This window comes from Platalea leucorodia, assembly GCF_965183815.1.
Source record: "Platalea leucorodia genome assembly, chromosome: 4".
Taxonomy (NCBI): Eukaryota; Metazoa; Chordata; class Aves; order Pelecaniformes; family Threskiornithidae; genus Platalea; species Platalea leucorodia.
The window spans coordinates 123,102,073-123,128,383 of record NC_138826.1 but is presented as its reverse complement, the minus strand read 5'-3'; the positions used below and the strand labels follow the sequence as shown (position 1 = coordinate 123,128,383).

General features: G+C 43.1%; 2 protein-coding genes across 9 annotated transcripts; one reads left to right on the top strand and one right to left on the bottom strand.

Annotated features, from left to right (window-relative positions):
* Nucleotides 1–1,198: 1,198 nt before the first annotated feature.
* KIN (Kin17 DNA and RNA binding protein) lies at nt 1,199–18,251 on the bottom strand. Of its 4 annotated transcripts, XR_014227945.1 has the most exons (14): nt 18,096–18,251; nt 15,564–15,658; nt 14,639–14,682; nt 14,380–14,502; nt 13,249–13,430; nt 11,812–11,860; nt 11,433–11,490; nt 7,799–7,922; nt 7,258–7,308; nt 6,485–6,553; nt 5,299–5,398; nt 4,502–4,602; nt 2,844–3,010; nt 1,199–1,653 (listed from the first exon to the last, which is right to left on the bottom strand). XR_014227945.1 is itself a non-coding variant. In XM_082309788.1 (13 exons), exons 1-13 carry the CDS (start codon nt 18,207–18,209, stop codon nt 2,948–2,950), a joined length of 1,173 nt encoding a protein of 390 aa, XP_082165914.1. In that variant the 5' UTR covers nt 18,210–18,251; the 3' UTR covers nt 1,660–2,947. The 4 variants fall into 4 exon arrangements, 2 of the variants coding, with proteins under 2 accessions (XP_082165914.1, XP_082165915.1); XM_082309788.1 differs by lacking the exon at nt 1,199–1,653 and having other exon boundaries at nt 1,660–3,010; XM_082309789.1 differs by lacking the exon at nt 1,199–1,653 and having other exon boundaries at nt 1,660–3,010; nt 7,799–7,919.
* Nucleotides 18,252–18,312: 61 nt separating this feature from the next.
* ATP5F1C (ATP synthase F1 subunit gamma) lies at nt 18,313–25,741 on the top strand. Of its 5 annotated transcripts, XM_082309425.1 has the most exons (10): nt 18,314–18,416; nt 19,118–19,152; nt 20,117–20,248; nt 20,904–21,108; nt 21,559–21,702; nt 22,087–22,151; nt 22,780–22,935; nt 24,065–24,161; nt 25,004–25,041; nt 25,604–25,741. In XM_082309425.1, the coding sequence occupies exons 1-9, from the start codon at nt 18,373–18,375 to the stop codon at nt 25,008–25,010; spliced, it is 885 nt and encodes a 294-aa protein (XP_082165551.1). In that variant the 5' UTR covers nt 18,314–18,372; the 3' UTR covers nt 25,011–25,041; nt 25,604–25,741. The 5 variants fall into 5 exon arrangements, with proteins under 5 accessions (XP_082165555.1, XP_082165551.1, XP_082165553.1 ...); XM_082309427.1 differs by lacking the exon at nt 25,004–25,041; XM_082309426.1 differs by lacking the exon at nt 25,604–25,741 and having other exon boundaries at nt 25,004–25,581.
* The last annotated feature ends 570 nt before the right edge of the window (nt 25,742–26,311 follow it).

Below are 26,311 nucleotides of genomic sequence, written 5' to 3'. Positions count from 1 at the left end.
CAGTAGCTGTCAGTCTATCAAGCCAGATCGACCGAAGGTGACTTCACCACCGTTCGCTTTATAAATGATCAGTGTTTCAAAGCAATGTAACTCCCTTTTCTGTTAAAAAATGAAATCTGTAATAAAGTGACGTGCTGGGTTGTGGTAGGTGTCTTGCACTTCTGTGCCTGATTGAGTGGATATTAAACCCCATTAAACATTTCAACTGTTTTGTAATATGTATTTCACAGTAAACGCCTAACAGCATTGTGGCTGCTGCAGCGTGGGTAACAGACGTGACCAGATTCAATACTTTTTAACTTTTGTTTTTTCAGACTGTTGGCAAAATATAAGTTCATGCACTGCTGGACTGGGCAGAAAGCAATGGGGTTTTTAAGCCTGGCCAGGAGGATGGGCATTAGATGTAAGGGAAATCCAAGAGAAAAGGAACACGGGCTCTGGAATGGGTATCGCGAGGAGTCTCCAGTCTTTAAGGATGGGTTAACCAATGGTGAGGAATGTCCTTGAAATAGCTGATGCTGCCATATTGCAGGAAAATGAATTAGGCGAGTCTGAGAGATCCTCCAGCCTATTTTTTTTGTGAAAATTTCAACGTCACAGTGGAGCTCACACCCAGATATAAATCCGGGATAGCAGGAAAAATTCAGACTTCACAGAATTCACCATCAGTACTAAAAACTTCCCATCCAGTGGGATCAGCTCCCAAAAGATGCCTTACTCTTCAAGAGTATTCAGCAATGAATGAGAACAGTAGCAAAGCAAGTATACACGTGTATGTACCTAGAGCCAGATTTAAAACTCTGCTTTCAGGCAACACTAGAAAAAAAACGTTGGCCAGATTCTTCTCGGCGGCCTTAATCTAGGAAGGGGACTCGTGTCATCTACTTGCCATTCTGAACTTTAGTTTCCTTCTCTTAGGAACGAAAGGCTGCTACATGACCTTTCTTGCAGCCATGGTGTCAGGAGTGAGAGGACTGATGTGTTTTAACTGTCTCTTCAAAGTAACTCTCAGAAGCGTGAGCAACTTCCCTACAACCACTCACTGCTGCTTTGAACTCCTTTATTAGCTTTGGCCTCCCCACCCTCCTGCAGCAGGGAGTTCCCCAGTTTAACTAGGCCCTGCGGGGGGAAGAAAAACCTGTCAAGTGCATTTTTAAATCCCCAAATCAGTAATTCCTGTCTCCTAGCTTGTATGTGACTACAAGCTGTGAATAATCATTCCCTGTTCATCTCCACAGAATTCGTAACTTAACGCATCTCTTATATTCACTTTAACTTTTCAGGCTCCATAATTTTACGTGTAATTATTTTCAGTGATACAGTAGCGGTTCTGTTCTGTCACTTATCCTCATTACTCTCCTACGTACCTCTTCTCACTCGGTACCTGTTCTTTGAGAACGGGCGGAGCTGTTCACACAATCCAGGTTGCACAAAGAGCCTGAATTTACAGACAAGTGTGTCTTCTGCCTCCAGTTCCCTTCCTCACAATTCTCCATTCTTTAGACACTGCATTACTGCTCGACTCTGCCTTGCATTTATGTCCGGGATCCCTGGAAGCCGGTTGATGTCCTCTGTGAGGTTATTTCAGGCTACTCCAGACAGCGGCTGTTTCACTAAAACTCTGCAGTCTTTCAGTTTTCCTGCAGGGGTCCCCTGGAAACCACAAATCAACAAGACAGTGAACCTCTGAGGCAAGGAAAGGGACAAGGAACTACGAGTTTTGCCTCTAGCGACCTTGAACTTTTAAACTGCAACGTAACTGATGTCCTTGCATCAGGACAGCAACCCTCAGCTGAGAGCTCCTCTGAAGGGCATGGGGGCTATCGTTTTTCTTTCCGTCAGGTTCCAGGGACGCACAGCCTCGCCGGGGGCAGGCGGGACCATCAGCTGATGGTTTGTGTTTTGCCTGGGATGAGTTGCATCTTTCTTTTACACAAATGAGGCCGTGCGCCGGCTGGGCACTTCGCTGTGCTCTTTGGTGGATACAAACCAACAGACGCGTCACGCGTTCAAAAGGCTGGTAAGAAATACACTGCCCTAAGAAAGGTTTATGTTTATTCCTGAACTGCCGTAGAAATTAAACATCGTACAAAATGTGACATTTTTAAAAAAAATAAAAAAGTAAAGTTACAGCATGCAGCATGAGTGATGTTACTCATGTAGCAGAGCAACAACGGAAGCACGAACAAAGGAAAAGGCTCTGGAAAACCCAAACAGCAATCACCAGTTCGTATCTGCACACACCTGGGCTGGCATCCTACACACCCCACAAGTAACATCCATCTTGGAGTCCATATGAAGATAAATCGCATATTAGTATTATTAGGAACTCTGACAAACAAGATGACAGAGGAGAGTTGACTTGCATTCTACTATCACCGATGTGCTAACCAAAAAATAAGTTGGTGACAGCACTTAATAAACCAGACCATTCTGACAACATCCAGGAAAATAATCCCCTGCAGCACTGTTACCTTCCTGCTATTCTCTTAATCCCTTCCCTTGTTCCTGCAGCCCGAACTCAATTTTGGCTGCAGATTGAGAAGTGTGTTGTTTAAACTCCACTGGCTCCGACACACGCTGCCTGCCTCAAGCAGCTATTTGTAGGTAATTCTCTCTCTTACGGAACTGCTAACATTCATCAGTAAAGAAAATACTCCAGCTTGCAGCTCTCTGCTATATTTTACAAAAGGGAATTGAACCAAATATTATAACTTTGATACAGAATCAGATGAAACATTTCCACTGATAAGATTTCCACAAACATATAACAAATCCATAGTGATCTTTAAATAAATCCAGTTTGCTTCTGGTTAATTTCTATATACATTATAAATACATACACACACAATTAAAACCCTGACATGGTAGAGTCTTGTGTCTGCCTGCAAGATGCCAGAAAGATGTTTTTGGGAACCAAAATCTTCTCTGATCCACGATTAGCGCCTCAGGCGAGCTTGGAAATGTCTTCATACTGGATATCTTCAACTCGGCGTCCTTTTAAAGGTCCCTGGAGAATAACGTAGTGTAAGAAATAAGATCAAAATATAAACTTGGTTTTTTGTTCAATTCCCAATAGGGAGCTTAAAGTAAGATAGCTAAAGGGGCTGTACGAAATCTCGCCACATTTAGACATTTTTCAAGAAGCCCAACCAACGTGAATAGAACTGGAAATCACAGGCATTAGCGGTTTTACTCACTGCACAGAGTAAAAGCACGACGACTACTTTTCTGTTGAAGTGCTCTGTCCAAAAGCCACGTATAACCGCACGCTGGAGGCTGTGCAGGGGATGCACAGCAGAACGCATCCAAGCTGCAGGTTTGGGATTTGCTCACGACACAATGTTTTCAGTTTCATTATTTTCAACCTGACCAGAGAACGTGACAGGGCCTCAACACCTTCCCAGAAATCTTTTCACTTTCAGGACACTTTTTGTGTTAGTTAAAGTCCTTGCAATTTTGGGGCAAACATAAGCAGCTGTTTTGACTTAATTCACTGTGAACTTACAAGTAGTGAAAGATTTAATTTTGAATACAAACTTCTTTATATATAAAAATCCTGGTCACCCTACAATTAATAAGAAAATTCTCACAGACTTCACTGGTTTCCAGGAGTAATTTCACTTATTTTTAATCTACAGACTCAGAGTTCATGCAGGAAGGGGAAGTCTTAACACCTACAACCATCAGAACTAGAGGAAAAACTACCCTTGCTTTCCAAGGCCAACGTTATCATGATCCTTAGCTCCAACCAAAGCCCCTTCCATGGTTAGCGCATCTGCACAGTCTTTTCTCAAGCAAATTCTCCAGAATCCAACACGGGCTGAGTTTCTGCAGCCCTTCCTTGAACGGGATCCTAACAGGGTCTCTCTCCTGCAAGCTGTGTTTAAGAAATGTGACTTTGAGCCAATATCCCCTCTGCTGTATCAATGAGTTTAAAGATTGCTTTTGCAGAGGAGAACAAAGTAGCCAGGCAGATATGATGACATGGCCTGATTTTAGCCCAGAGAAAGGTGATACATAAAAAAAAAAAAAACCAACAAACAAACCCAAAACCAAAAAATCAACCATAATCATTAACCACGAACAAGACAACAAATAAGCACATAAAGCTCCACGTTCAGTCTGGAAAAGGCAGGAGAAAATTCACCTCCTTGCATATTTCACATTTTTTACCTTCCCACAAAATAGTACAACAACAGCCACATTCAAAATAAACATACAAAATATTTTGCAAGTCTCTTTCAAGTTCAAGACTTGCTAAATTCAGCATGCTGGCATCTTTTTAAAGGCAAACAGCAGAGCATTAGTCTGCAATGGGGAATATGTGGCTGTTTTCCTACTGGTTGGGAATAGGCGGGGGGTGGCCACAGCATTTTGCACACTGTAAATCCCACCCGTAAGACAGGATTAATGACACTATCTTTCTTTGTGAAAGCTCTCCAATGTACAGATAAAAAGCGCTCTACGCAAATGAGATCTTGCAGCGTTTGATACTTACAGAGTCAATGATTATCGTTGCTGAAAACCTCTTTTCATTGATAGATTCCAAGATGCCTTCATTTCCCCTGTAACCACCATTTAATACCATCACTTTCTTGCCTGAAATGAGATACAGGAAAACAGTTACACAACAGGGCTCTCAACTTCTTTTGATGGAGCTGTGCACTCACCAACACCATCAACCAGCTCTTCACCAGCTGCAGAAATGCAGACTGCATCAGGTCTGCTGAAAAAAACGTGAATCCCAAAATCTTATGCCCTGTTTCCCCCCTACACTGACATTGTTCTGCTCACCCGTTCCCTGAAATACTGGTCAGAGGCTACACACAAGTGTTAGTGTGTACCAGCCAAAGAAACACCAGTGAACCAAACAGGAGATGAGGTAAGCTTTGCCAAGTACCCACAGCTAGCTGAGGCATGACTTTGGAGGGAAGATACAGGATAAAGATGACCAAGGGCTCTGTAGGGCTCCCAGAGATGCTTCCTCGCAGCTGAAGGGAGATGCTTTTATCTCATCAAATGAACTGATTCCTAAAGCACTTCTGCCTTCTCAGAAAAGAATCTAATTGTTACAAGAAGGGACTGTGAAGACTCACAGCAGAAGCAACGTAATAATTCCCTAGAAAGTAACCAGAGGATATTTGGTAAACGATCAGAGTAGCTTACGAAATGCTGTCCCAAGAGCAAGATGGCTCTTGTTATGGTACTTTCAAGTGGATGAATTATAGTTTAAAAGAGCTGAAATATAAGTTTTGCAGTGACAGCTAAGCTGAAAAATGAACAAAACAGCTATACCTGGTGCAGGTATTACAGTTTCCAGATGCGTCTGGTCAAGCTTCAGTTTGTCTCCAGAATCAATCATCTTCACAACTGCTGTATATTTGTCAATCACTTCCTGTTGTGAAAGGCAGAGCCCAATCAGAAAAATAACAGAATTTTCTCTATATTTACATTTCAAAATTAACAAACTCAGGATCATGAGTCTGCACTTCTACATTTTCAGAAACAGCAAGGACTTCTGAGCTGTCCTAAAGGCATCCAGCTTTCACAGACTGCTGACTGGCCCCGCTCTGAAGTTAAGGCCAGATTAAAAGGGCTCCTCTTGAACATCAATGACTGGTCTAATTGACCACTCATTTTGTTGGCCTTGTCTGAAGGTTTTGTCAACCTTCGGGTTAGCTATCTTAGCTATTCTCTCAGAGATGGAGAGTAAATTAGAGGCTTCTTTCCCCCATGGGAGGCTAGGCTGGCTGGAAGCCACACAGTGACAACTGGGATACTACCTCTCAGTGAGATGAAACGTCACTGATCATCTTTGCGCCTACCGCAAACCATCTTCTACCTCTCATATTCAGAGCTCAATAGGAGACAGCCATTGAGACTCGTAAACCCTCCCAGATGCTTACCAAAACCAGCTGTGATTCTGAGCTCTATAGGCTCTTGTCCATCATCCAAAACGCACCTGGGTGTTCTCTTTGGCACTCTTGCCAGAGACTGTTGAGCCTTGGACTACCTAGTACAACATCACTTCATTGGCAGTGGCTAAAAGAAAGCACTTCCGAAGAACAGAGCAAGGCTTACAGCCTGAAGAGTTTGTAGGCAAATGAGATCTTGTTCAAAGGCAGCCTGCAGCTTAAATATCAGCGCAAAACTGACTAGTCTCAGATTAAAATGCAATTGCACTGCTTTTGGTCATACCACATTGACAAAGTGACTGTTCTCCAAGATGGATGCGTTAATAGGGACAAACTACACAGGACAAAACAGTGCTTAGGAAAGGATCACTGAGTAAATTACACTAAACCAATTCAGAGACTCACTCCCTGCCCAGAATAAGTCCCAATACAGTTAAGGTGACGCTTCAGTCCCTGTCGGTGTTGACTTAAGACTGAACAACTTGCACAATGAAACAAAACTTCATAAGTCATTCGATACCAGAAAAGCCTAGCCAATGCCACATGCTTCCAGTTGCACACTTTACCTTCACAACTGCCTTCTTCTTGTGGTACTTCTCTCCAAGCTTTTTTGTTACAATTTTTACAATGATTTCCTAGAAGATTTGAAAGGAGAAAAAAAGAATAAAATGCCAAAATATACAAACATCTACACAATCTAAACTAACCGCACATTCAGGTCGCTCTGACTCCAACCACAGACTGGGCAGCACAGCACAGGAAGCAACAATAGTAAAGACTCGGCTTTCAGGAATTTGTCTTTATCCTCAAATTATTGCCGCAAAATAGCACCTCTCAAGACCTTTTTTTTTTTGTTTTACAACTACAGTCACACTTGAATTCAGGATATAACGTGATGGCCCACAACAGGTCAAGGGCAGAACTTCTTGATCTAGAATTCTAGTCAAAAAGTAGAAGCTGAGGTGAGGTCTCTCAGCTCAAAGGCTGATGTTGACTTCTACATCTCTGTGCAAGTCAACTACTATGTAGAAAGAAGAGGGCTGTAAGTAATATCATGATTTAAACATGATCGGTAGAGACTCGCAGTACCAACTCTTTAATTAGAGAATTCCACCCCATCTGAGATCAGGCGTACAATGCTTCAGACTGCAGATCATGCTCAACCAGAAGAGTAATTCCTCCAGGATACTGTAATAGTTCACATTTGGCCGCTTGGAAAGTAAGAGTGAATTTAGTTTGGAATCTACTTTTGGATCTTTACACAAATCAATAGCGGCTTCAGAGGTGCAGAATTGGTTGTATTTGGTATAATAATAATAATAATTTTTAAGACACTTACAGGCTGCAACCAGTAGTCTCTTCGAGATGTTCTTTTCTTCTCCTCTTCAAGCTACAGAACAAAAACAAATAATCACCATTTACTTCCTCTTTTCATTGCAGCTTTCCATGCCTTTGAAAAGCTGAACCATTTCTCCAGGCCCACATCAAGTGGGGAATAAAAAAAAAACAAAAAAAAAACCTTAATAAGGGTAAGTCAGTGTGTGCTTGCTGCATAAAAATCAATCTGATGAGATCCAGAAATCCATGATAATATGATGGAGATTTACGTTCGGTTTTTGTCAAGTGTTTCTAGATATTTTCTCCTCTTCCAAAATCTGTATTCCTTTACTTCCAACATCTCAGTCGTCTGGGGAACAGGCACAGATGAGCAGCAGAAACCAGTTTTAATGGGGAAGTGAAATCATTTTGCCTGATAAGATATGAAAGTCTGAATTCCACATGAACTGAAGGTCTGAGGTCACTTCAAAGGGACGCCCTGGTAAAGTGGACATTGCCATAGGCACGGGGTTACAAAGACACAGATCCTGCATGATTATTACCTCCATAATCTCATCCAGTGCAGATTTCTTCTTTTTCTCTTTGGACTGACCAGAGCTATGAGCTGATTCTTTTCTTTTAACTGCCCCTTCCACCATCTTCAGTGCATTCGGTCCAAGGACACTGCTGGAAGAGTAAGATGGTGTTTTCACAGCAGACCTTACATTGTTTCCTCTATCAATGCATTGATATCGATGCATTCGAAGAACTGGTTGTGCAAAAAGGCCTGCTGATCTATTTAATTTCAGTTGTGCAAGTCACCTTCCAGACCCTGCATGCCTCCTTCTCTAGGACTGCATTTGGCAGCTAGAACTGAGCTCCTTGAGGTGTAAACTCCATGTCCACTGACGTTTGCTGCTAGCAGTCCAGCAGAATGAAAACAAGTTAACAATCAGTTCACAAGTGCAAAAGCAAAGAGTCATTCGGGGACTTGAGTTCAATGGAGAAGATAAAAGCAGGTCTGCAAATAAGATTTTCAAATTCAAAAGGACAAACCTGGGGCTTTAGAGAAGCCACCTGGACAGAGCAACTCTCAAACATGGTAGACATCTAGAACTCCTTCCAGACAGAGATACTTAACCTATCCAGCAATGGGAGAAAACACATGGGAATCTGTAGAAAAGGGCTCCACACCCAGCAAATAAACACCATTTTCACAATCATATTCAAAATAGGCAGCCTATGAATTATGAAAGAAAAGAACAATCAGCACAAAACGGTACATCTCAGGGATCAGGGAACATCTGAGTAAAGTGAGAACTGCCTAAAGGCACCCTGAGTTAAGCCATTTTTATAAAAGACATTTGAATGCCATAAAAAAATTCAGGTGTTCTCTCATCCAGAAAGATGAAGAAGGTGGCTGTGAGGTGGACAGTAAGGTAATATTAATATGGCCTTACAACAAATCGCATGTTCTGCTGGTGGTGAGGGTGTTGGATATACTAGCAAAGGGAAGATACGTAAAGGGAATGAACACACAGAAATGGCAGCAGAAGCAAAATTGAGGGAAAAATTGTATTTCAGATGAAGTCTGGATAATCTCCATAGCAGAGTTCTAGAAGAAATAGCACATTAAATCACAAATCAAATAGCAAGTACTTAAAATAACATCTCATAAAGAGTAACATACAATTAAAATGTAACAACTGCAGTGCCTGTATTTAAGAAGGAAAACGTATCTAGCTGTGAGGTTACTAAGGGATTCCTGGGTATCAATAGTAAAACGAACCTATTTAACATATTCATTAAGGACCCTGGGACAAAGAGTGAGAGACCACCAACACTGTTTGGGTGCATCATCAATATGGAGGACACAAGAAAGAAACGGACACTAGAAGGGACTTGTTTATCTTGAAAACCATGTTTTAAAAACCACAAAATTCAACAGCACATTATGCAAGCTCACATACTTTGGAAAAGGTTGCTCTGATTATCTTCTATCTACTGGGAGCTGTTTAAGAACAACAAAAGCAGAAAGGGGTCTGGCTATAATCACAGATGACAGCTACCTGTGTGGACCAGTCATGAAAGAGCCAAATGCAGTCCTAGGAAGCATCAGGACAGAGAAGCATTAGTGCCTTGTGTAAGCCATGGCGATGTTTCATTTGCAGCATGCACAAATTTGATCAGCTCCCCTGTTCAAGATTAGCTGAAGCTGGAATAAGGACAAGGCAGGGATATTCAGCGGATCAGGGGAATGGGGAGATGAGGCCAGCACCGTGCAGGCCTGCTTGTACAGCACAGTGAAGCCTGAGGGGCTAAAACTGTTCTCTACGTTGTCTGAGAAAGCAAACACCAGGGAGAAAAAGAACTATTTATGTTAAACGCCCATACCAACTGGTATAAACTGGCCATGACTACATTTACCTGGGTAATTACAGACAAGGTCCTAACCATCAGAGCAAACAGGTTTTGAAGGATCTTCCCTTGGGATTATAGGGCTGGGGAGACCCTAGCTGTGTACAATGGAGGCTGATCAGTGTGCGGACAGGACTGTACACTGGTACACTTGCAGTACTGCAGACAGGAGTCAGTGACTTTGATAATAGTTTCTGCTCATTGCTTAGTTAGAAGTAATTCTAATCTTACTTGTCCACTGAGTGAGTTAAGCAGGGATTTGAGGATGTAAGTTCTTGAGGGAAAAAAGTAAGCCCAGGGCTCCCAGCTTGCTCAAGGGCAGTCAGCATCAGAAGCCATGCCCGCAGCGGCAGTGGTGACTCCCAGCTTCGTGTCAGCCACACGGACGCTCAAGGGAAGGCACACCTCCCCTTCTCAGCAAGGCTCCAACTCCATCTCTGTACCCAACGACCAGTATCCCCGTGCCCTCGAAACTCTACCATCCACTACCTACGATCTCCTGGTCCTATTTCTGCACCCTGCTCAGGAAATACAAGCGCCAGGTTTCTGTAGCTTGTGCTGTGAGCATAGGTGGGAAGCCAGGAAGTCCTACCGCACGCTGCGCTGGGGTACTGGACATCAGGTTGAACTGAACTGATCCTCAGTAACAGCCAACAGCTGCAGAACACACCTTTACACTGACACAGGGATGCAGTTTTCATATACAACTCTGAAGTGATTCCTGTATCACCAGTGACACGTAAACCACTGTCTGGTCACTTTACTATGAAGTGGGTATCCTAACTTTGCTTCTACATTACCATTACAAAGTTTACAGACAAGTATCTCTCATATGCTATGAAAAAAATTAGACTACTTGATACATGATTTCACATTCAGCCAAATTTCAGCAAGCGCCTTAACTATTCCTCACTGAAACTATTCAAGTGGGTGTCTGAATTAAGTTTCAGACTCATCTTAAGCACAACTCAATGCTTAGGGATACTTTACAAATTTTCCTCAAAGCCTGAAATCTGTATCTATTATTGCAAAGAACTACTTTATTGTCTCATTTTCTACCTGGCATATCTCCCATCAGATACCTTATCTAAGAGCTGAGCTTGTGATGAGAGGAAAGCTTTCGTTTTACTTGCAATACATTTAATTACAATATTGCCTCACATGAAAAGATGTACTGCTCATCAAACAGTTTCACAGACTGCTATAACTCAGTATTGTTTGCATTATTGATCCCTTTTGTCCTGCGCTGCTCGTGGTTATATGATGACAATTAAATTAATGAGCTTTAGAAAGACTGACATCAGGTAGATTCAGCTTCTTAAATGATGATCAGAGAAAGTATTACCTCCAATTAGAGAAGGCAAGCAACCCTTGTAGGAACCAAAATTAACAAGTCATGAATACCCATTCACAGACGGCAGCTGGGACTAGATGGCATTCACTTCAAATGCTTTGACTGGATCCCTCATCCACCCTTTCACATACCGGTATCTTCTCAGAGGAACCTCCAACTGCCTGTTACTTTAGGGGCACCTGCCATGAACCATAGTGAATTCAGGAAGGCTCCTCACAGCACACATTTAAGATACACCCATTCATCCATTTTTAAATACAAAAGGAACCATGAAGTCACCTAGTATCCCCTCCTGAATAACATGACAGGATGAGATATTAGACTCCAAATATTTCAGGACAAGATATATCTTCCTGCCCATGCAAATATCATTGTCATACAAGTGCTTTGCAACAGTAAGGGTTGCCCTTGAATTCTTTTCTCACCTTGTTTTAGAAGATGCTGCTATTGAAGTACTTGCTCCTTTGTTTAAATTAAATGTAACTAAAAAATAAAAAGACATTACTCTATTTCTATCTTTAAAAATAACTGCATTGAAGGATGTTACAATTTTTAAAATCTGCAGATGGAAAAGATCATAAACTTGAAAATATTTACTAATCTATGTTTTGGTTCAGCTTTTAAAATAAATTACTTTAAACTTTATAAGAAAGAATACTCTGTATTTCCATATTCCAGCGCTCTTTATAACTGATCTCAAAGCACTTTATGAAGCACCGAACAAGCCTCAGTGCTCATCTCGTTTTAATCACAAAATCAGTTTCAGTAGGTTCTAGAAAATTACATATATCAAAATCTGGTTACCTTTTTCTTCTTCATTTTCTCTGTTCAGTTCAGTATAGACTGGCTTTTCCTGCCAAAAGAACAGAAAACTCGTTTCAAGAGTCAAACAGAAAACCGAGCCAAGATATCATTTTTTGGTGATCATTGATTAGCTCAGTTTTACAGACTGCTGTGAGATTATTACAAGTAACTATAATATTCAACCTGGCTTGATTCATAGAAGATTACAAATTGAAAACATTATCTCATTACAGGCTCCTGTGCAAAATTCTCTAATTAACACTCTCTACAGAGGTGCTGTCTAAACTTGCTTGATTCCAGCATGAAAGGAAAGTGGCCTTACTGTAGCAGTTTTCTCTATTTGAACCAGCATGATTAGACTGGTTTCTGGACAGACTGATAACCCAAAGAAGGAAATTCTGGAATCTTTCCAAATTTTTAGCACCGAAGGCTCAGATCGTTTAAATTTCAATTAGTTTTAAATTAAGAAAAAGATAATTGTTTACAACAGCATTTAAATGTACCTATCAATACCCAGGATCAAATGGGAGGTTCCAGTCCCAGGCAACAACATGTATGGAAGTCATGGAATGATGCCAAATAAACAGATCCCAAATACCACACCAGCACTACTACCACACCCCCTGTTTATTTCAGCCTCCCCACTGTACAAGGTACTTGTTATTTGCAGCCCTAAAAGTTGCGAAATACCATAAATGAAGACATGTCATGCTGGTTACTGTATTGTTTGCTCCCCCCTCCTAAATTCAAGAGTGATTTTTAAATCATTGATCACTTGAAGAGCAGTAATTATTATTCCTTTAGTTCTAAAGCAAGCCAGGTACAAAGCAACTCCCAATTATTCCTCCAGAGTAGGTTACAACCTATAATAACTGTATAGTAGAAAACTCAGAACATAAGTGAACTAATGTGGTGATTCAAGTATGGACAAAGACAGCCTAAATCAAAGCCTGAAATGGCCAGGATCAGACACTAGGGCCACAAGATACTATTCCTGTAGATTTCAAAATCACATCAAATCTAAAAGGAGCTGAAACCTCTGCTTTCTTTTATTTATTTACTTTTTGAAACTGTGATTCCGTAGAGGACCCGCACGTTCATCAGCTGTAAAAACCACCAGCAAGTTGGTTAGTCAAGGAAATGTAACAAGCTGCAGTTTCAACCGAAACAAGTTAGTTAAGGCTGATAGCAGAAGTATCTGGGAGAAGACTATTCCTTGTGGCTTGGAAAAGAACAGCAACGCAGCCAAATATGTCCACTGTTCCCCAGTTTGAACCGGTGATGAGCTTGTAACCTAAACGTGAAGCTTACTTATCACCTTGTAACTGATTGCAAAGGAAATACCAGCGCAAGGATCCCAGCAGCATCAAATTCACCATTAACTTAACCAAGAGGAGTTTTGAGCTGAAGGTTGACATACAGTGCAATTTTCCTCACCAGTTCTTTCCCCTCCAAACCTCTTCTAACTTGTTGTTCAATGAATTTAGCAGTTTTTTCTTCATCATCAAGGTCCTGTTTCTTCTTCCTCTCTTGTTCTTGTTGCCTGCGAATAGTCTCTGGATCCCTATCAATATATTGAATATACCAGCCTTTTGGAGTCTCATCAACCTTGCAAAGACCTACAAAGTCAATGCAAGATAAAGTAAGATTAATACTCACAAAAGCAAGCCAGGGACAAAGAAAATATCATTTTCACCGTCCATGTTCACTATAACAATGCAGATACTTTACCAGAGACAACGTACCCCTTACTGGCCTGGTAAAATTGATTTTGAATTATCTTTAGTGTCTGTTTCTGCCCTTCAGCTAACCGATTCTATCCGGAAATATGCCAGAGTACATAATAAAGTGGAATGTTTTATAATACTTCCCTTATTGAAGCAAATGTTTCCTTCCCACTGTTTTAATAAGGAAGAAAACAGAAATCTAACATATGTAAACAATACACGCTAACAGCATCACACTAAAGGAAATTTTACCATGCTATGCTATTGTTACTAACTCTCGCTAGAGCGACTTTTCAAACACTGTATGACTCATGAACGTATCCTGTAGGACACAGGCAATCGGAGCCAAAGTAAACCTTCTGTCGTACCACGGTGCCATTTAATCTCTCTTCCTCCCACTGAACACAAAACTGCAGACCTCAAGCTTTAACCCTTTCACCAGGCCAGGAATGAAAACAACTACTCGCTTCTCGTCACCTTAAATACGGAAGGATTCTGTAGTCATAAGAAATGTTCTATCGTAGTTTTTAAGTTTTAAATGGCAACTGTTGGAAGTTGATTTAGAATTTAGCAATACCTCCAGTAAATACAGACCAACAGATGAAACAAGGAAAGGCTCATGATTGACGCATTTATCCCAGACTTCTGACATTTTTCATAAGCAAATTCCTAATGGTTAGCACAGAAATATGTTTGGACATCAGTTAATATATATACAGGAGGGGAGGGGAAGAAAGAAAAAGGAAATGGGAGAACTAACATAGAAGTTTACTGATGACTTATCAGCAATGCAATTACCCAATAATTGTAAAACTTCCCATCCCTGAGCAACTACATTTACCTTCTCTCCCCAGCCATTTAGTAAAATCAGTCAGTGTCTCCCACTGTGTGGCATTCATGTGGATGTGTTCTCGATGACTGATATATTCATTGTACACAATATTATTGTGGACTCTCTTTGTTCCTGAAATACAGAATTATTATTATTATTATTAAACAGAAATATGGGACCTAGGAGAAAGCAACCAAAACTTCTTGCACGGAACTAATAAAAGACATTAAAAACAAACAAACAAGCAAATAAACAGTAAAATATTTACCAAATCGCCTCCTGAGCAGTTCTAGGAAATCATTTCGGAACTCCCTCAGGGGAAAAAAATAAAGTATTTTAGTAAAACTTTAATGATTACAAAGCAATTTTCTATTGTCATTACAATTAAATATGTGCAGTATAAAAATGCATACTCTTCTGAACTAAGCATAATGAAATTCAGACACTCATTTCCCTTTTGCAGTAACATAGCATTAAATGCAGTATTTATGCAAAGAAAAAGAGTATAGTACCTGCACATACAAGTTAAATCTTCAAAAGGAAAATACCCTTTCTAAAAGCATAAAATGGAAAGAACGAAATCTAAACATTTCCTACTAATTGCTAGTATCTCATTACCAGGTATCTTCCCAGGTTGACTGACACAAAACACACGGCGGGACAAAGGGCAGCAGCGGCAGATGGAGTAGACTGATCCCTCATCTCACTGCTAATTCAAGGGCTTGAGTATAAAGCCTTGCTTCAGAAGCGTGCTGAAGACAGTTCCAGTCAACCCAGCTGTCATGTAGGTCAGCTGGACAAAGGACTGGGGGAAACTGTGGGACGTTAGTCACACCCCTGACTTGTTATCTCCCGGTAATGGTTCTTTTAGCTCTTTGTAACTCTGCCTGTGTGGCAGCCGCTTAGCTGGGGCAGAACAGGGACGGACTGTGTAACACAGAGCAACTTAAAATGGGACTCAGACACGGGATAAAACAGTCAAATTTAATTAAACATCATGGCTCCCTGAAACCTCTTACATGCATTCAACAGTGACATCGCCTAAACTTTCAAATGGCCGTTAAAAAAAGAGCTGACACTAAAACGTATCAGAATAAAGTGTTTTCAATGGGATGTGATTGGGCCTCAGAGGTATGGCTGTGCAGATCTGATACAGGAGTGAAGATCTGGGTAAGAACATATAGCAAACTTACTCAGAAAAGTAATCCATGAATTGCTGAGGATTTTCAGAAGCCAGCAGCAATTGCCTCTGGTGGGACTCAGACATGCAATGACATTTGAAGCCATTCTATCAAATAAAAACAAATACATTGTCTGTCTTTGTCTCAATTTGCAACACTTGCACAGCTGAAGAGCATTAAAAATAATGGTTTATAAGTTAAATTTCTTGGAGGCTCCACAGAAAACACGTGAACTCAGCCATAGCCTATACACGGTGGTTCCTCCTCCTCACCAGGCAAGCCAGAAACAAAACTCTTCCCGAGGCCAAGAGTCTTAAGACAAACTGTGAGAGGGGTTATGAGACAGGACATTCCAGCAGTCCTCTTCATCCCTTGTGCAACAGGAAGACGTGGCACCACCCAGGTCCACCCTGGACCCATCCAGGCGCTTGTGCGAGAGCACTGGAAATGTTTGCTGGCTCCCTGCCTGACCAACACTGACGCCAAATGTGTGTAAGGAGGGGATGGTGTCCTGGGAGCGCTCAAGCTACGGACTGTGATGGTACAGCCACCTCTGGCACAGGGTTGAAGCCATCAGAGCTCCCCAAAAAGCACCCAGACATAGGATGTTTGACCACACCCTTTTTTTGTCTAATACAATGCTCTTCCATCACAATATGATTAAATTTACAGCAAATTTCATTCCATGGGAGGCCTGTCCCCCCTTACAAAAAGATCTGGTTATAACGCAATGAATCTTTTTTGCTTGCAGTCGCTGGGAAGAGAAAGGGATTTGAGCTTCTTGGGTGAAAGGAAGAGGGGGGCAGAAACAGCTGAAGAATGAGACAATTAAGCATCCACGGGATGCTTTACTTCTCTAAGGCACATTAAAGAGGCTATTCATAGAGAATGGAAAACTAAAAGCACAGTTAGCCCAGGTGCAGGTACTTTTGGAGCACAACTGGTGGAAATCAGGAAGAGGACACTCACATCCCACAGGCATCTGCGTCCAAGTAAACAGACAAGTGAAAAGAAGAGGATGAAGCTTCAGGGAAAAGGCCTCTCTTCATAACAGGAGAAGGAGGGAAGAAACTGAGACAGAATCAGAAGGAAGAAATCCTCAGCACAGGAAAGACATGGACCTGTTGGAGCGGGGCCAGAGGAGGCCACAAAAATGATCAGAGGGATGGAGCACCTCTGCTGTGAGGAAAGGCTGAGAGAGTTGGGGTTGTTCAGCCTGGAGGAGAGAAGGCTGCAGGAAGACCTTTTTGCAGCCTTTTAGTACTTAAAGGGGGCCTACAAGAAAGATGGGGACAGACTTTAGCAGGGCCAATAGCAATAAGACAAGGGGTAATGGTTTTAAACTAAAAGAGGGTAGATTCAGACTAGATATAAGGAAGAAATTTTTTCCACTGAGGATGGTGAAACACTGGCAGAGGTTGCCCAGAGAGGTGGTAGATGCCCCATCCCTGGAAACATTCAAGGTCAGGTTGAACATGGCTCTGAGCAACCTGATCTGGTTGAAGACATCCCTGCTTATGGCAGGGGGGCTGGAATAGGTGACCTTTAAAGGTCCCTTCCAACCCAAACCATTCTGTGATTCTATGAAAAGAGACCTCACAGTGCTCCAGACATGCATCCCCTTGGCCTTGTCACTGCACCCACCCTGTCCTCAAGGGAAATCATGGCTACCCTCAGCTCCCCTCTGAGGCAGATGGAAGCCATCTAATTCTCAACCCCATCGACCTCTCAACCCCCTGCCCCTCTCCAGGGGGTCTGGGGCCACCCTGTGCTTCCCCTCACCTGGGGTTGATCAGTCACTCTGCAGGGGATTAAACATCCCCAAAGATGGATCAGGGCCAAGACGCTTTCTCCAGAGTGGATGAGGACTCCTCCCATGGGGGACTGGAGATCCCAATAGGATCGCCCCACCCCCAGCAACTGGGAACCCTCCAGGTCCCACCAATCTGCCCCCAAGGGGACTGTGGTCCATACAAGAGGGACTGGGGACCGCCAGAGAAGAATAAGGGCCTTCTCCAATGCTCCCCTAAATAGAGTCGGGGTCCCTGTGCTCCCAGCAAGTGAGGCCAGTACGCTCCCTAAATGATCGTACCCCACAGATGGGGATCAGAGCCCCCACAAGCAGACTGGGAACACTTAAAAGAGGAATTTGGGCCAGCCCTGTACCCCCAACAAGGGGACTGGGGAACCCACAAGAAGGTTATGAGACCACATACCCCCTAAGGCGATCGCAGTTCCCCACAAGAGGATTGGGGACCGCAACAAGGGCGACCGGAGCCCCCCCCATGTCCCCCTCAATGGCACCGGGGACGCTTCCAAGGGGGATCGGAGCCCCCAGAAGGGGACTGAGGACCCCAGCCGCGGGGATCTGGCGCCCCTGTGTATCCCCGAGAGCCGCCCCCCTCAACGGGACCGGGCTTCCCTACCAGCGGATCGGAGACCCCCGTGCCCCCTCACGGAGGATCGCCCGCCCTCCCGCCCTGAGAGATCGAGGCCCGCCGCCCCCGCCGGCCTCAGGCCCGGCCGCCGCCGGGGCGAGCTCACCTCATCGCGGCACTGCTTCTGGCACATCTGACAGTACCAGCGCAGCTTCTGCAGCCCTTTGGACTTGATGCGGTTGGCGATGGCCTTGGGGCTGAGGAAATCCGACTTCCCCATGGCGGCGACACCGACCCTCCACTACCCCCGTCCCGCTCCCGACCCCCGCCGGAAGTGACCTCCCGCCTCCCGGAAGCACTTCCCGCCCCCCGCCGGGCCCGGCTGCGCGCATGCGCGCTGCGGCGGCGCTGACCTTCAGCGGGGCTGTGGTGGAGGCGCCGCCATGTTCGCCCGGGGGGCCGCCGTCGCGCTTTACCAGCCGCAATGGTAACGGGCGGGGCTGCGGGCCGGGAAGGGGCCTGTGGGGACGGGGGGACGCGTCCCGGAGGTGGCGGCAAGCGGCGGGGCGGCCCCGCCGTTGGGGCCGGCCGCGGGGGGCTGAGGGGCCGCCGCTCCCCTCAGCCCCGCGGCGCCCAGGGGCGGCGGGGCCGCCGCCCGACCCAGCCCCTGAGGTGCTGTGGGCTGCGGTGTGGCTGGAGGAGCGGTGCCCGTGAGGCTGAGGGGAAGAGGTCTCCCGGGGGCATGGGGGGACGGGAGCTCGTACGGAAAGGACGGCCGGGGGGTGAATGGGCGAGGCAGGAGGGCTCAAAAGGAGAGCTTCGTAGGTGACAGGGCGTGCAAGGAGACTCTGCTCTTGTCAGGAAATGGTTTAGCCTCTTCTGCTTCGTTTTAATCATTTTTAAAAGAACAGCTGCGGTTTTTGAAAGTTGTACCCTTCTGATGCCTTGTTGTCTGGCCCTCGTTTGCATCGTGCCATTATCCGAGGCAATGGATTAAGTGATCGAGGAGAGGTGGGGAAGGATGGAAGGTATGCATACAAGGCTTGGTTTAGAGTGGCTTGTCCCTGCCACACAGATTCTTTTTAAGGAACAAAATTGTCACCCCTCTGAAAGGGATGTGCCCTTGATGGGTGTCGGTTTGCTGGAGAGCTGGTGAACTATCCTCATTTCTTCTGCATTCATTTTCAGGGGCCAAGTCAGGAATATGGCAACTCTGAAAGACAGTAAGTACTGCTTTTGTTTGCCTTTGAGAGAGGGGAAGTGTTGCAGGAAAACCATATGTTAAGATATAATTTTGGTTGGCCTCTGTCGGATAAACTAATTGTGATACACTGCAACATTGACGCATGAGCTTTTAGCACTTGTTATGTGAAACAAGTGTCCTTCGGAAAAGGCATTGCTTAAAATGTTTTCAGCGTTAATTTAGATGTCATCTCAGCAAACCAATATAGTTTTACTCAAACGTATTTTAAAAATAACTTTATCATGTGTGCTAAAACAGATTTTTGCTCACCTTTAAGAATGAATTTATTTTCTGTTATGTTTATTTCCCTGGGTATTTATTCAACGTTGGGGGAAAAAAGGTTGACTGAATGGCTTCACTTTGATAATGCTTCTTTAAGCCGTTCCTTGGAGGTTCTTATAGAGGGATATTGCCTTGGAATTGTGCTTGTCTATAGGCCACCTGTTTTGTTTTCTTTTTGCATCAGTGTTTTTATAAATCTCATTTTACCACAAACAAAACAGACCAGGAAGTTTATTCTGTCTCTTTATAGTATGGGGTCTTTTTGGTTGGTTTGTTTGCCCCCCTTGCCATCTAGGAAAAGGTGACAGTGTGTCTCAAATGATATATTTGTGAAACAGGTAGAAGTGGAAGGAAAGAGAATAGTAAATAGATCTTATGTTGGGCTAAATATTAAATGAATGTTATGTCTGGGGGGAAAGACATGCCCCTGGTAAAGATGCATTTGGGTTAGCCAGATGACTACTCTTACTGCTTTCTTACTGTAAGTACTAAGGGCATGTCTTTCATGAGGTTTATTTGTGCATTGTTTGTTTATTTATTTTGTTTCTTCTTTGAGGAACTTGGCAAGATATTTTTGGATGGTGGTTGCCAGCATTTTATTGCTTGTTTTTGATGTCATTATGCCCAGTACAGCCCATGACCTTCAACTATTAACCTTATAGTTACCAGGCGCTTGAAGTCCATCAAGAACATTCAGAAAATTACAAAGTCCATGAAGATGGTTTCTGCAGCAAAATATGCGAGAGCTGAGAGGGAGCTGAAGCCTGCTAGGGTCTATGGGACAGGAGCGCTGGGTGAGAGAAGACTCTTGCGCTGTGTGATGTGGGAATGGAAGAGGAAGGCTTTCATGGTGGTGATAAAATGCTTAGGCTTTTTTAACCTTTTGGTAGATTTTTTCCAAAAGAATTGATAACTCTAGGTCACTGTCACCTTGAGTATTCCTTATAAGTAATTTATGGGTAGCCATTTTTAAGAGTTCTAATGTGACATTCATTATGATTTCTGATTACTTTCTTTAACTATATGTGGCTGCATGGTTGTTTTTGTTAGTCGTAAAAGCACCCCAACTCGGAATTTCTGGCCTGCTTCTATCTGTTAATGGAATTGCGTCCTATCTCTGTAGCATCTACGGCTACTGCCAGACCTCCCTGTGAGCTCTTGGGCTGCGCGAGCTCCTGAGGCAGTGGGCTCGCACAGTGAACTTAACTAAGTAATGACACCGATTGTGTGATCGCCGGTGCAGAGATCTGGCTGGCTTTGAGTTGTTTCTTTGTCACCTCTGGTCAGATCACATGCAAACTTGAATGATTATGAGGGAGAGAAAATTAATCTGGCTGAGATTTGGAGCCCCTTTAGAAATAGTTTTAGTTAGAATAAGTCCAGGGTATTTTGATATGACCTATTTGCTTCCTGGCACCCTTGAAAAACTTACCCATCTTTTTTTTTTAGCTCTCTATGAGAAAGCAGAAATAAAGGCACCTGAGGACAAGAAGAAGCACCTCCTTATTGGTGTGTCCTCTGACCGAGGTCTGTGTGGTGCTATCCACACGTCTATTGCTAAAACCTTGAAGAACGAGATCACCAACCTCTCAAACGCAGGGAAAGAAGTTATGGTGGTTGGAGTAGGTGACAAGATCAGAAGCCTGCTTCAGAGGTAAAAAAGAGAAGGGTTTGGTGTGGTGCTTTTGTTTGTTTTCCACGGTAGGAATTTCAGGAGTGCTCAGAAAGCTGTGTGGCATCCAGAGGCAATTGCATTTAATGGAACTGTGCGAAATTCAAGCCCCTTTAAAAAAAAAAAATCTGCAAATATGCTAAAAGGGGTTTTGATCATCTGGACATTCATGGAACTGCTGCACAGCACTATTATATTTTTGAAATAAAGGTCTGAAAGCTAGCAACACTGGTGCTGTTGCACGTGCGTGTTTATCATTGAAGCTATCATAATAATTCAACTGAAAAAAAGCAAAATTTCTCTCAGACCCTAATTCAGTAAAATGCTTACTTCTGAACACTAGTAAGTTGCACTAGTAAGTAAGTCTTGCTGCCACGTAGTTGTATATTAGAGCATCCGCTTGGTTCTAACACAGAGTTGATGTCACTGCAGGACACATAGCAATTACTTCCTGCTGACATTCAAAGAAGTGGGACGGAGACCTCCGAGCTTTGGAGATGCTTCCATCATCGCCTCGGAGTTGTTGAACTCTGGGTATGAATTCGATGAAGGCTCTGTCATCTACAATCGGTTCAGGTAAGGTTAAACTGAAACTGCACTGGAAAAATATCGGGTAGAAGGCTTCAAAGAGCACGTTGGCCCGATGGAGTAATATGAAAACTGACTGTGAATGTTACGTTTACGTTATTGCTTGAGGAGGGAGTGCATTTTGTCACGTTTGAAGAGCCGTTGTTTTTTTTTATAATAGCTGTGGTCGGAATTCTCTTTTTACTTGTATAGTGGGTGCTGTTATATTTACAGTCAGCACTTCATTATATCCACCTGGTATCTGAGATCTCTTCATCAGTATTATCGCAGAACTTTGTGGAATTGGAAGGCCAGAAGTTGCCTATTCTACTTTGATTTTAAACAGTCAATTTAGTTGAACTGAAGCGAGCCTGTTACGCTGTTTTTATACAGGTCTGTCATCTCCTACAAGACCGATGAAAAACCGATCTTCTCCCTTGAAACAGTTGCTGGTTCTGGTAAGTAGGGAACTAGAGAAACAGTTATGTGAAGCGATAAATCACAGAAAAAGTACTCTGAACACGGGAATATGGTATTAAAACTCCGTATTATGCTGTTATGCTACACGTGTCACAAGTTTACCAGGTTGTTTTATCTTGGTGGTCCAAGGCTGACCTGTGAAGATGCTGTGGGGCAGGGAGGTTAAAAAGAAAGGTCATACTAATTTTGGTTTGAGATTCGCTCTCAAGCAAGAATTGTGCATATGCCAGACTCTGTCAGTTCGAGTGTTTTCAGCACCGAACGGCCTGGGCATTGAGGGACTTTGCACTACTCAGTAAAAATACCCCAGAATGCTTCTGCAACATCGTATGGGAAGATGAAACATAATACACCGATAATGTATTTGGCCTTGGTCAGAGTCTGACTTTCCTAGTATTAAACTGAATGAAAACACACAAAATACTTAATCTCTCTGCTACTTAAAATTTTGTTATGAAAGTACGCATAGTGCATAGAGAAAATCCCTCTGCACTGCCTTCAGTAGAGAAACAGGCTAGCCTAGTAGTTTTTCGCATGGCATTGTATTGTTTTGCTAGAAGTAGTATATCTTGGATTTCTCCATGTCTGCTCTTTCATATTTTACAGAAAGCCTAAGTATCTATGATGATATTGATGCTGATGTGCTGAGAAACTACCAGGAATTTACACTAGCAAATATTCTGTACTACTCCCTGAAAGAATCCACCACCAGCGAGCAGAGTGCTAGGATGACCGCTATGGACAACGCTAGCAAAAATGCGTGTAAGTCTACACAGTGGGCTTCCCAGGACTTCAGTAGTTTAGCGTGAAAATACTGACCTCCCTTTGTGTAATTCTTTGTTTCTAAAATTATAAGAAATGAGCTGGTTTCTCTCTTAATTCCATTTTGAGTCTGGTTTTTTTGAGCCAGTCCAACTGGGATTCTTTTCTGAACGCATGAACCTTACTTAGTCCTTGGAAAGAGGGATTGCTGTCAAGTATGTGAGAAACAAGACTAGGTAACTGGAAGTGAAATAACAGATTCTTTCATAAGAATATGAAATACTAAACTAGTCTTCTAATGGCCAAAAATTCTTTACGCTCTTCTCATGTGGCTGGTCTGAGGATTTCCAAAATTCTTATAAACCTGTATGTACTTGTGAGCCCGATGTAATTAGTACTGCACCAATTTAAAGGTGGGGAAACTGAAACAGTGGTTAAATACTTTACCACCTGTCATGCAACAAGCTGAGAACATACAAGTATTCCTGGAAGGTGTCCAAGCTGGGTGCAGAGCAGAGCGCACGCAGTTGGTGTTCGTGGGAGCCAGCTAACAGCTTGTAACGTGGCATGGCGATAAGACCTCGGTCCTAAGAAGGCAGTGTCGTGTAAAGGATACTGGCGACTGAGTGAAGCTGATGTGATATGCAGTTGGGCTACCTGGAACTGTAGGTTAGCGGCTCTCTGCTGACCGCCTTGCCTTGAGAGAAAGAGATGATACCTTCTGCGTTTAAAAAACAATCGAAAAAAATCAAAAAAATCTGGCTGCCTTTGCCAAACCAGCAGTAACTTGAAGGAAATGCCAATGTACTTAATTGACAGTGAAATCTAATTTAAAGGCAAATAATGCATGCTTGTGTTATGTTAAAGCAAACGATGTCATACCATGGTATTTACTAGTCTGTCAGCTGTTCTTCAGATGTTTAACTCTGATGCCTCAAGCCAAATTATCAAGTTTCTAGATTGTCTGCTAATAGTGTTATCTGTAGGGGGAAAAAATGAACGGTGCAGTAAGCCTCTTGATCGTTTGCGTGGATTTGCAAGACTATTTGGTATTCTGTTCACACAGCCTCTCTTTATCTGTATTGGAGTACTTATTATATGTTTAAAATCCAACCTTAATTTTTTCTAGCTGAGATGATTGACAAATTGACCTTGACGTTCAACCGTACCCGTCAAGCCGTCATTACCAAGGAGCTTATTGAGATCATCTCTGGTGCTGCTGCTCTGTGAGTACCTGTATAAACGTGAAACGGGAGTCGTTGCAAAGTCACGTAACGCTCGCACGTCCTGCTTCGGTCAGGTTACGGGGGAAGGTTAGGGCACGTAGGTCCTAAAACCGAAGGGAGGACAGCCCATGGCACGACCCCCAGGTTTTCAGCTTGCGCAGTTCTACTAACAAGCGTGACGTTTGGCAGTCTTTTTTTGGCCAGATAAAAGTTAAAAAGCTGGTAAAATAGATCTTTGGCCTCATCACACAGCCTTGCCTGAACAGGCAGTGGTTTTCCTCCTTTTTGGCTTTGAGTGGATTTCCCCCCTCCTCCCTTCCACCTGGGCTTCGCCTGCTCACACAGCCCGCTGGTGTCGGATGGGGGGGCAACTCCGGCGACCGAAATGCTTTTGGATAACTCAGCCTGTGGTGGTGGTCAGAAGCTGAGAGTTTGGGGGTGGGGTTGGAAGAAGGAGGGAATTTCCAGGGTCTGTTGATACTGAATGTGTATTTTACTTCAAGTTCAGTATTTTGCTTATTTCCCTGAGAAAGAAATTTTGTGAAAGTGTCTACTGCAGGTTACAAACATGTGGGCTTAGACCACAATGTGTAACTGCGTGTAGCTAGCGCGTATTACATCTAACAGCTAAAAATTTGCGCTGGACTCGGATGCAAATACATGCGTTAATATCCTGTGTGTTTACAAAATGCCTGGAATACGGAGGATATTGCAGTTACGTGCTGTATTGTGCTCCTCACAATACATCTGCGGTCATAAATACGTGCGTAGTTTTGCCTGAATTTGCATGAGTTGCTTCCTAACCTGCTTGTTCTGTTTTTTTCTCATAATACCATAACCAGGGATTAATCGGAAAAAGCGGTTCAGCCAAATCCAAGAGGTAAAGTTATGAAATAGAAACTAGATTGTGTTTTAAAATAAATTAACACAGACAATCTTGAAGTCAAATGAGGAAGTTGGAATTCAGTGGCGTTGGTCAAACTTCTCTTCCCAAAGAGCTGGGAAGCTGCCCATTCCTAGTGTGAATCTCTCTGAACACAAAGTTAAGCGCCAATAATTTAAAGCAAAATATGTCCGTGGCAGCGTATGTCCACATTTGACACGGTTTTCTGTCATTTTTTTGAACAGCTCTGGGTCATTGGACTCCCTTGCAGTTACTGTTTTAATTTTTTTCGTAGTGCCTTGACCTTATGCAACGGCTTAAAAATGTCTGTGTGTAAGACCCTGTACATGAAGAGGTTTCTGTAGCAATATAAGCGTATTGAAAATGTAAAACTTCAAGGCAAAATAGACTTAATAGAGAGTTTTTGGGGGGGACAGAGTAAGGAAGATGAATGAGCTGAAGTATTCAGATTGGAGGAGATAAAAGTTCGGTGTTTCTTTTTTTTTTTTTTTTTTTTTTAAAAAGAAGGGTTTTTAATTTGCTTCAATTTTCCTTACAGGTAAAGAAGAGCTCTTCTGAGCATGTGGTTTAACCTGCCTGTGTCTGTGTTAACAAGACTGCTCTGTTATTTTGTGAAGAAGTGGCAAAGCCCCAGAAATCTGTAAATTCTTACAATAAACCACCTACATGAAACAAATGCTCTTGGTGTCGAAATTTCTGGGTTTGACTTGGTTACTCTTTGAAACATAATTTTTTTTTCAAAGCTGTGCTCTACATTTTGTAATGTATCTGGCACGCAAAACACGTAAGCGGGGGTTTCTTTGAAGAGTGGAAGCGATTGCCGGTCTTCACCTTGGGTTTCCAAGTGTTGGTTTGTTACGTACGCGGTACCGTGTGCTGAAGGAGGAGACTGGCATACCACTGATCCTTGATCGCATTTGAATACCACATTACTGCTATTTCTAGATGTTCGTATTCTGAACTGATCTGGTTACGAGTCATTTCAGTGTTTATTTAGAATGCACGCTGGTTTTGTCATGGTCAGCGTGTGTCTATATATTTGCATGCTATAAAATACAGGAACACCGCAGTTCTCGGCCCTCGCTGGGCACAATGGAAATGTGAGAATGGATAAAACGTAAAAAAGAGTATAGCAAAAGCCTAGAAAAGAAATGGTGGTGGTGCAGCGTAACCACAGAAGTAGCAAGCTGTCGCTCTCGTTCTGGTAGACAAAACAAGGGCCTCGAAGGGCTCGGGAATGTACGGG

Excerpts from the sequence above, each read along its gene's own strand:
- KIN (XM_082309788.1), bottom strand. The coding sequence starts at position 18,209 with ATGGGGAAGTCGGATTTCCTCAGCCCCAAGGCCATCGCCAACCGCATC. Across the intron at positions 11,861-13,248 it reads GTTTGGAGGGGAAAGAACTG|GAAAAGCCAGTCTATACTGA; the intron begins GTGAGGAAAATT and ends TTCTTTTGGCAG. Across the intron at positions 7,923-11,432 it reads GCAGCATCTTCTAAAACAAG|CAGTGTCCTTGGACCGAATG; the intron begins GTGAGAAAAGAA and ends TTACTCTTCCAG.
- ATP5F1C (XM_082309425.1), top strand. The coding sequence starts at position 18,373 with ATGTTCGCCCGGGGGGCCGCCGTCGCGCTTTACCAGCCGCAATG. Across the intron at positions 19,153-20,116 it reads TATGGCAACTCTGAAAGACA|TTACCAGGCGCTTGAAGTCC; the intron begins GTAAGTACTGCT and ends TTAACCTTATAG. Across the intron at positions 22,936-24,064 it reads CAACGCTAGCAAAAATGCGT|CTGAGATGATTGACAAATTG; the intron begins GTAAGTCTACAC and ends AATTTTTTCTAG.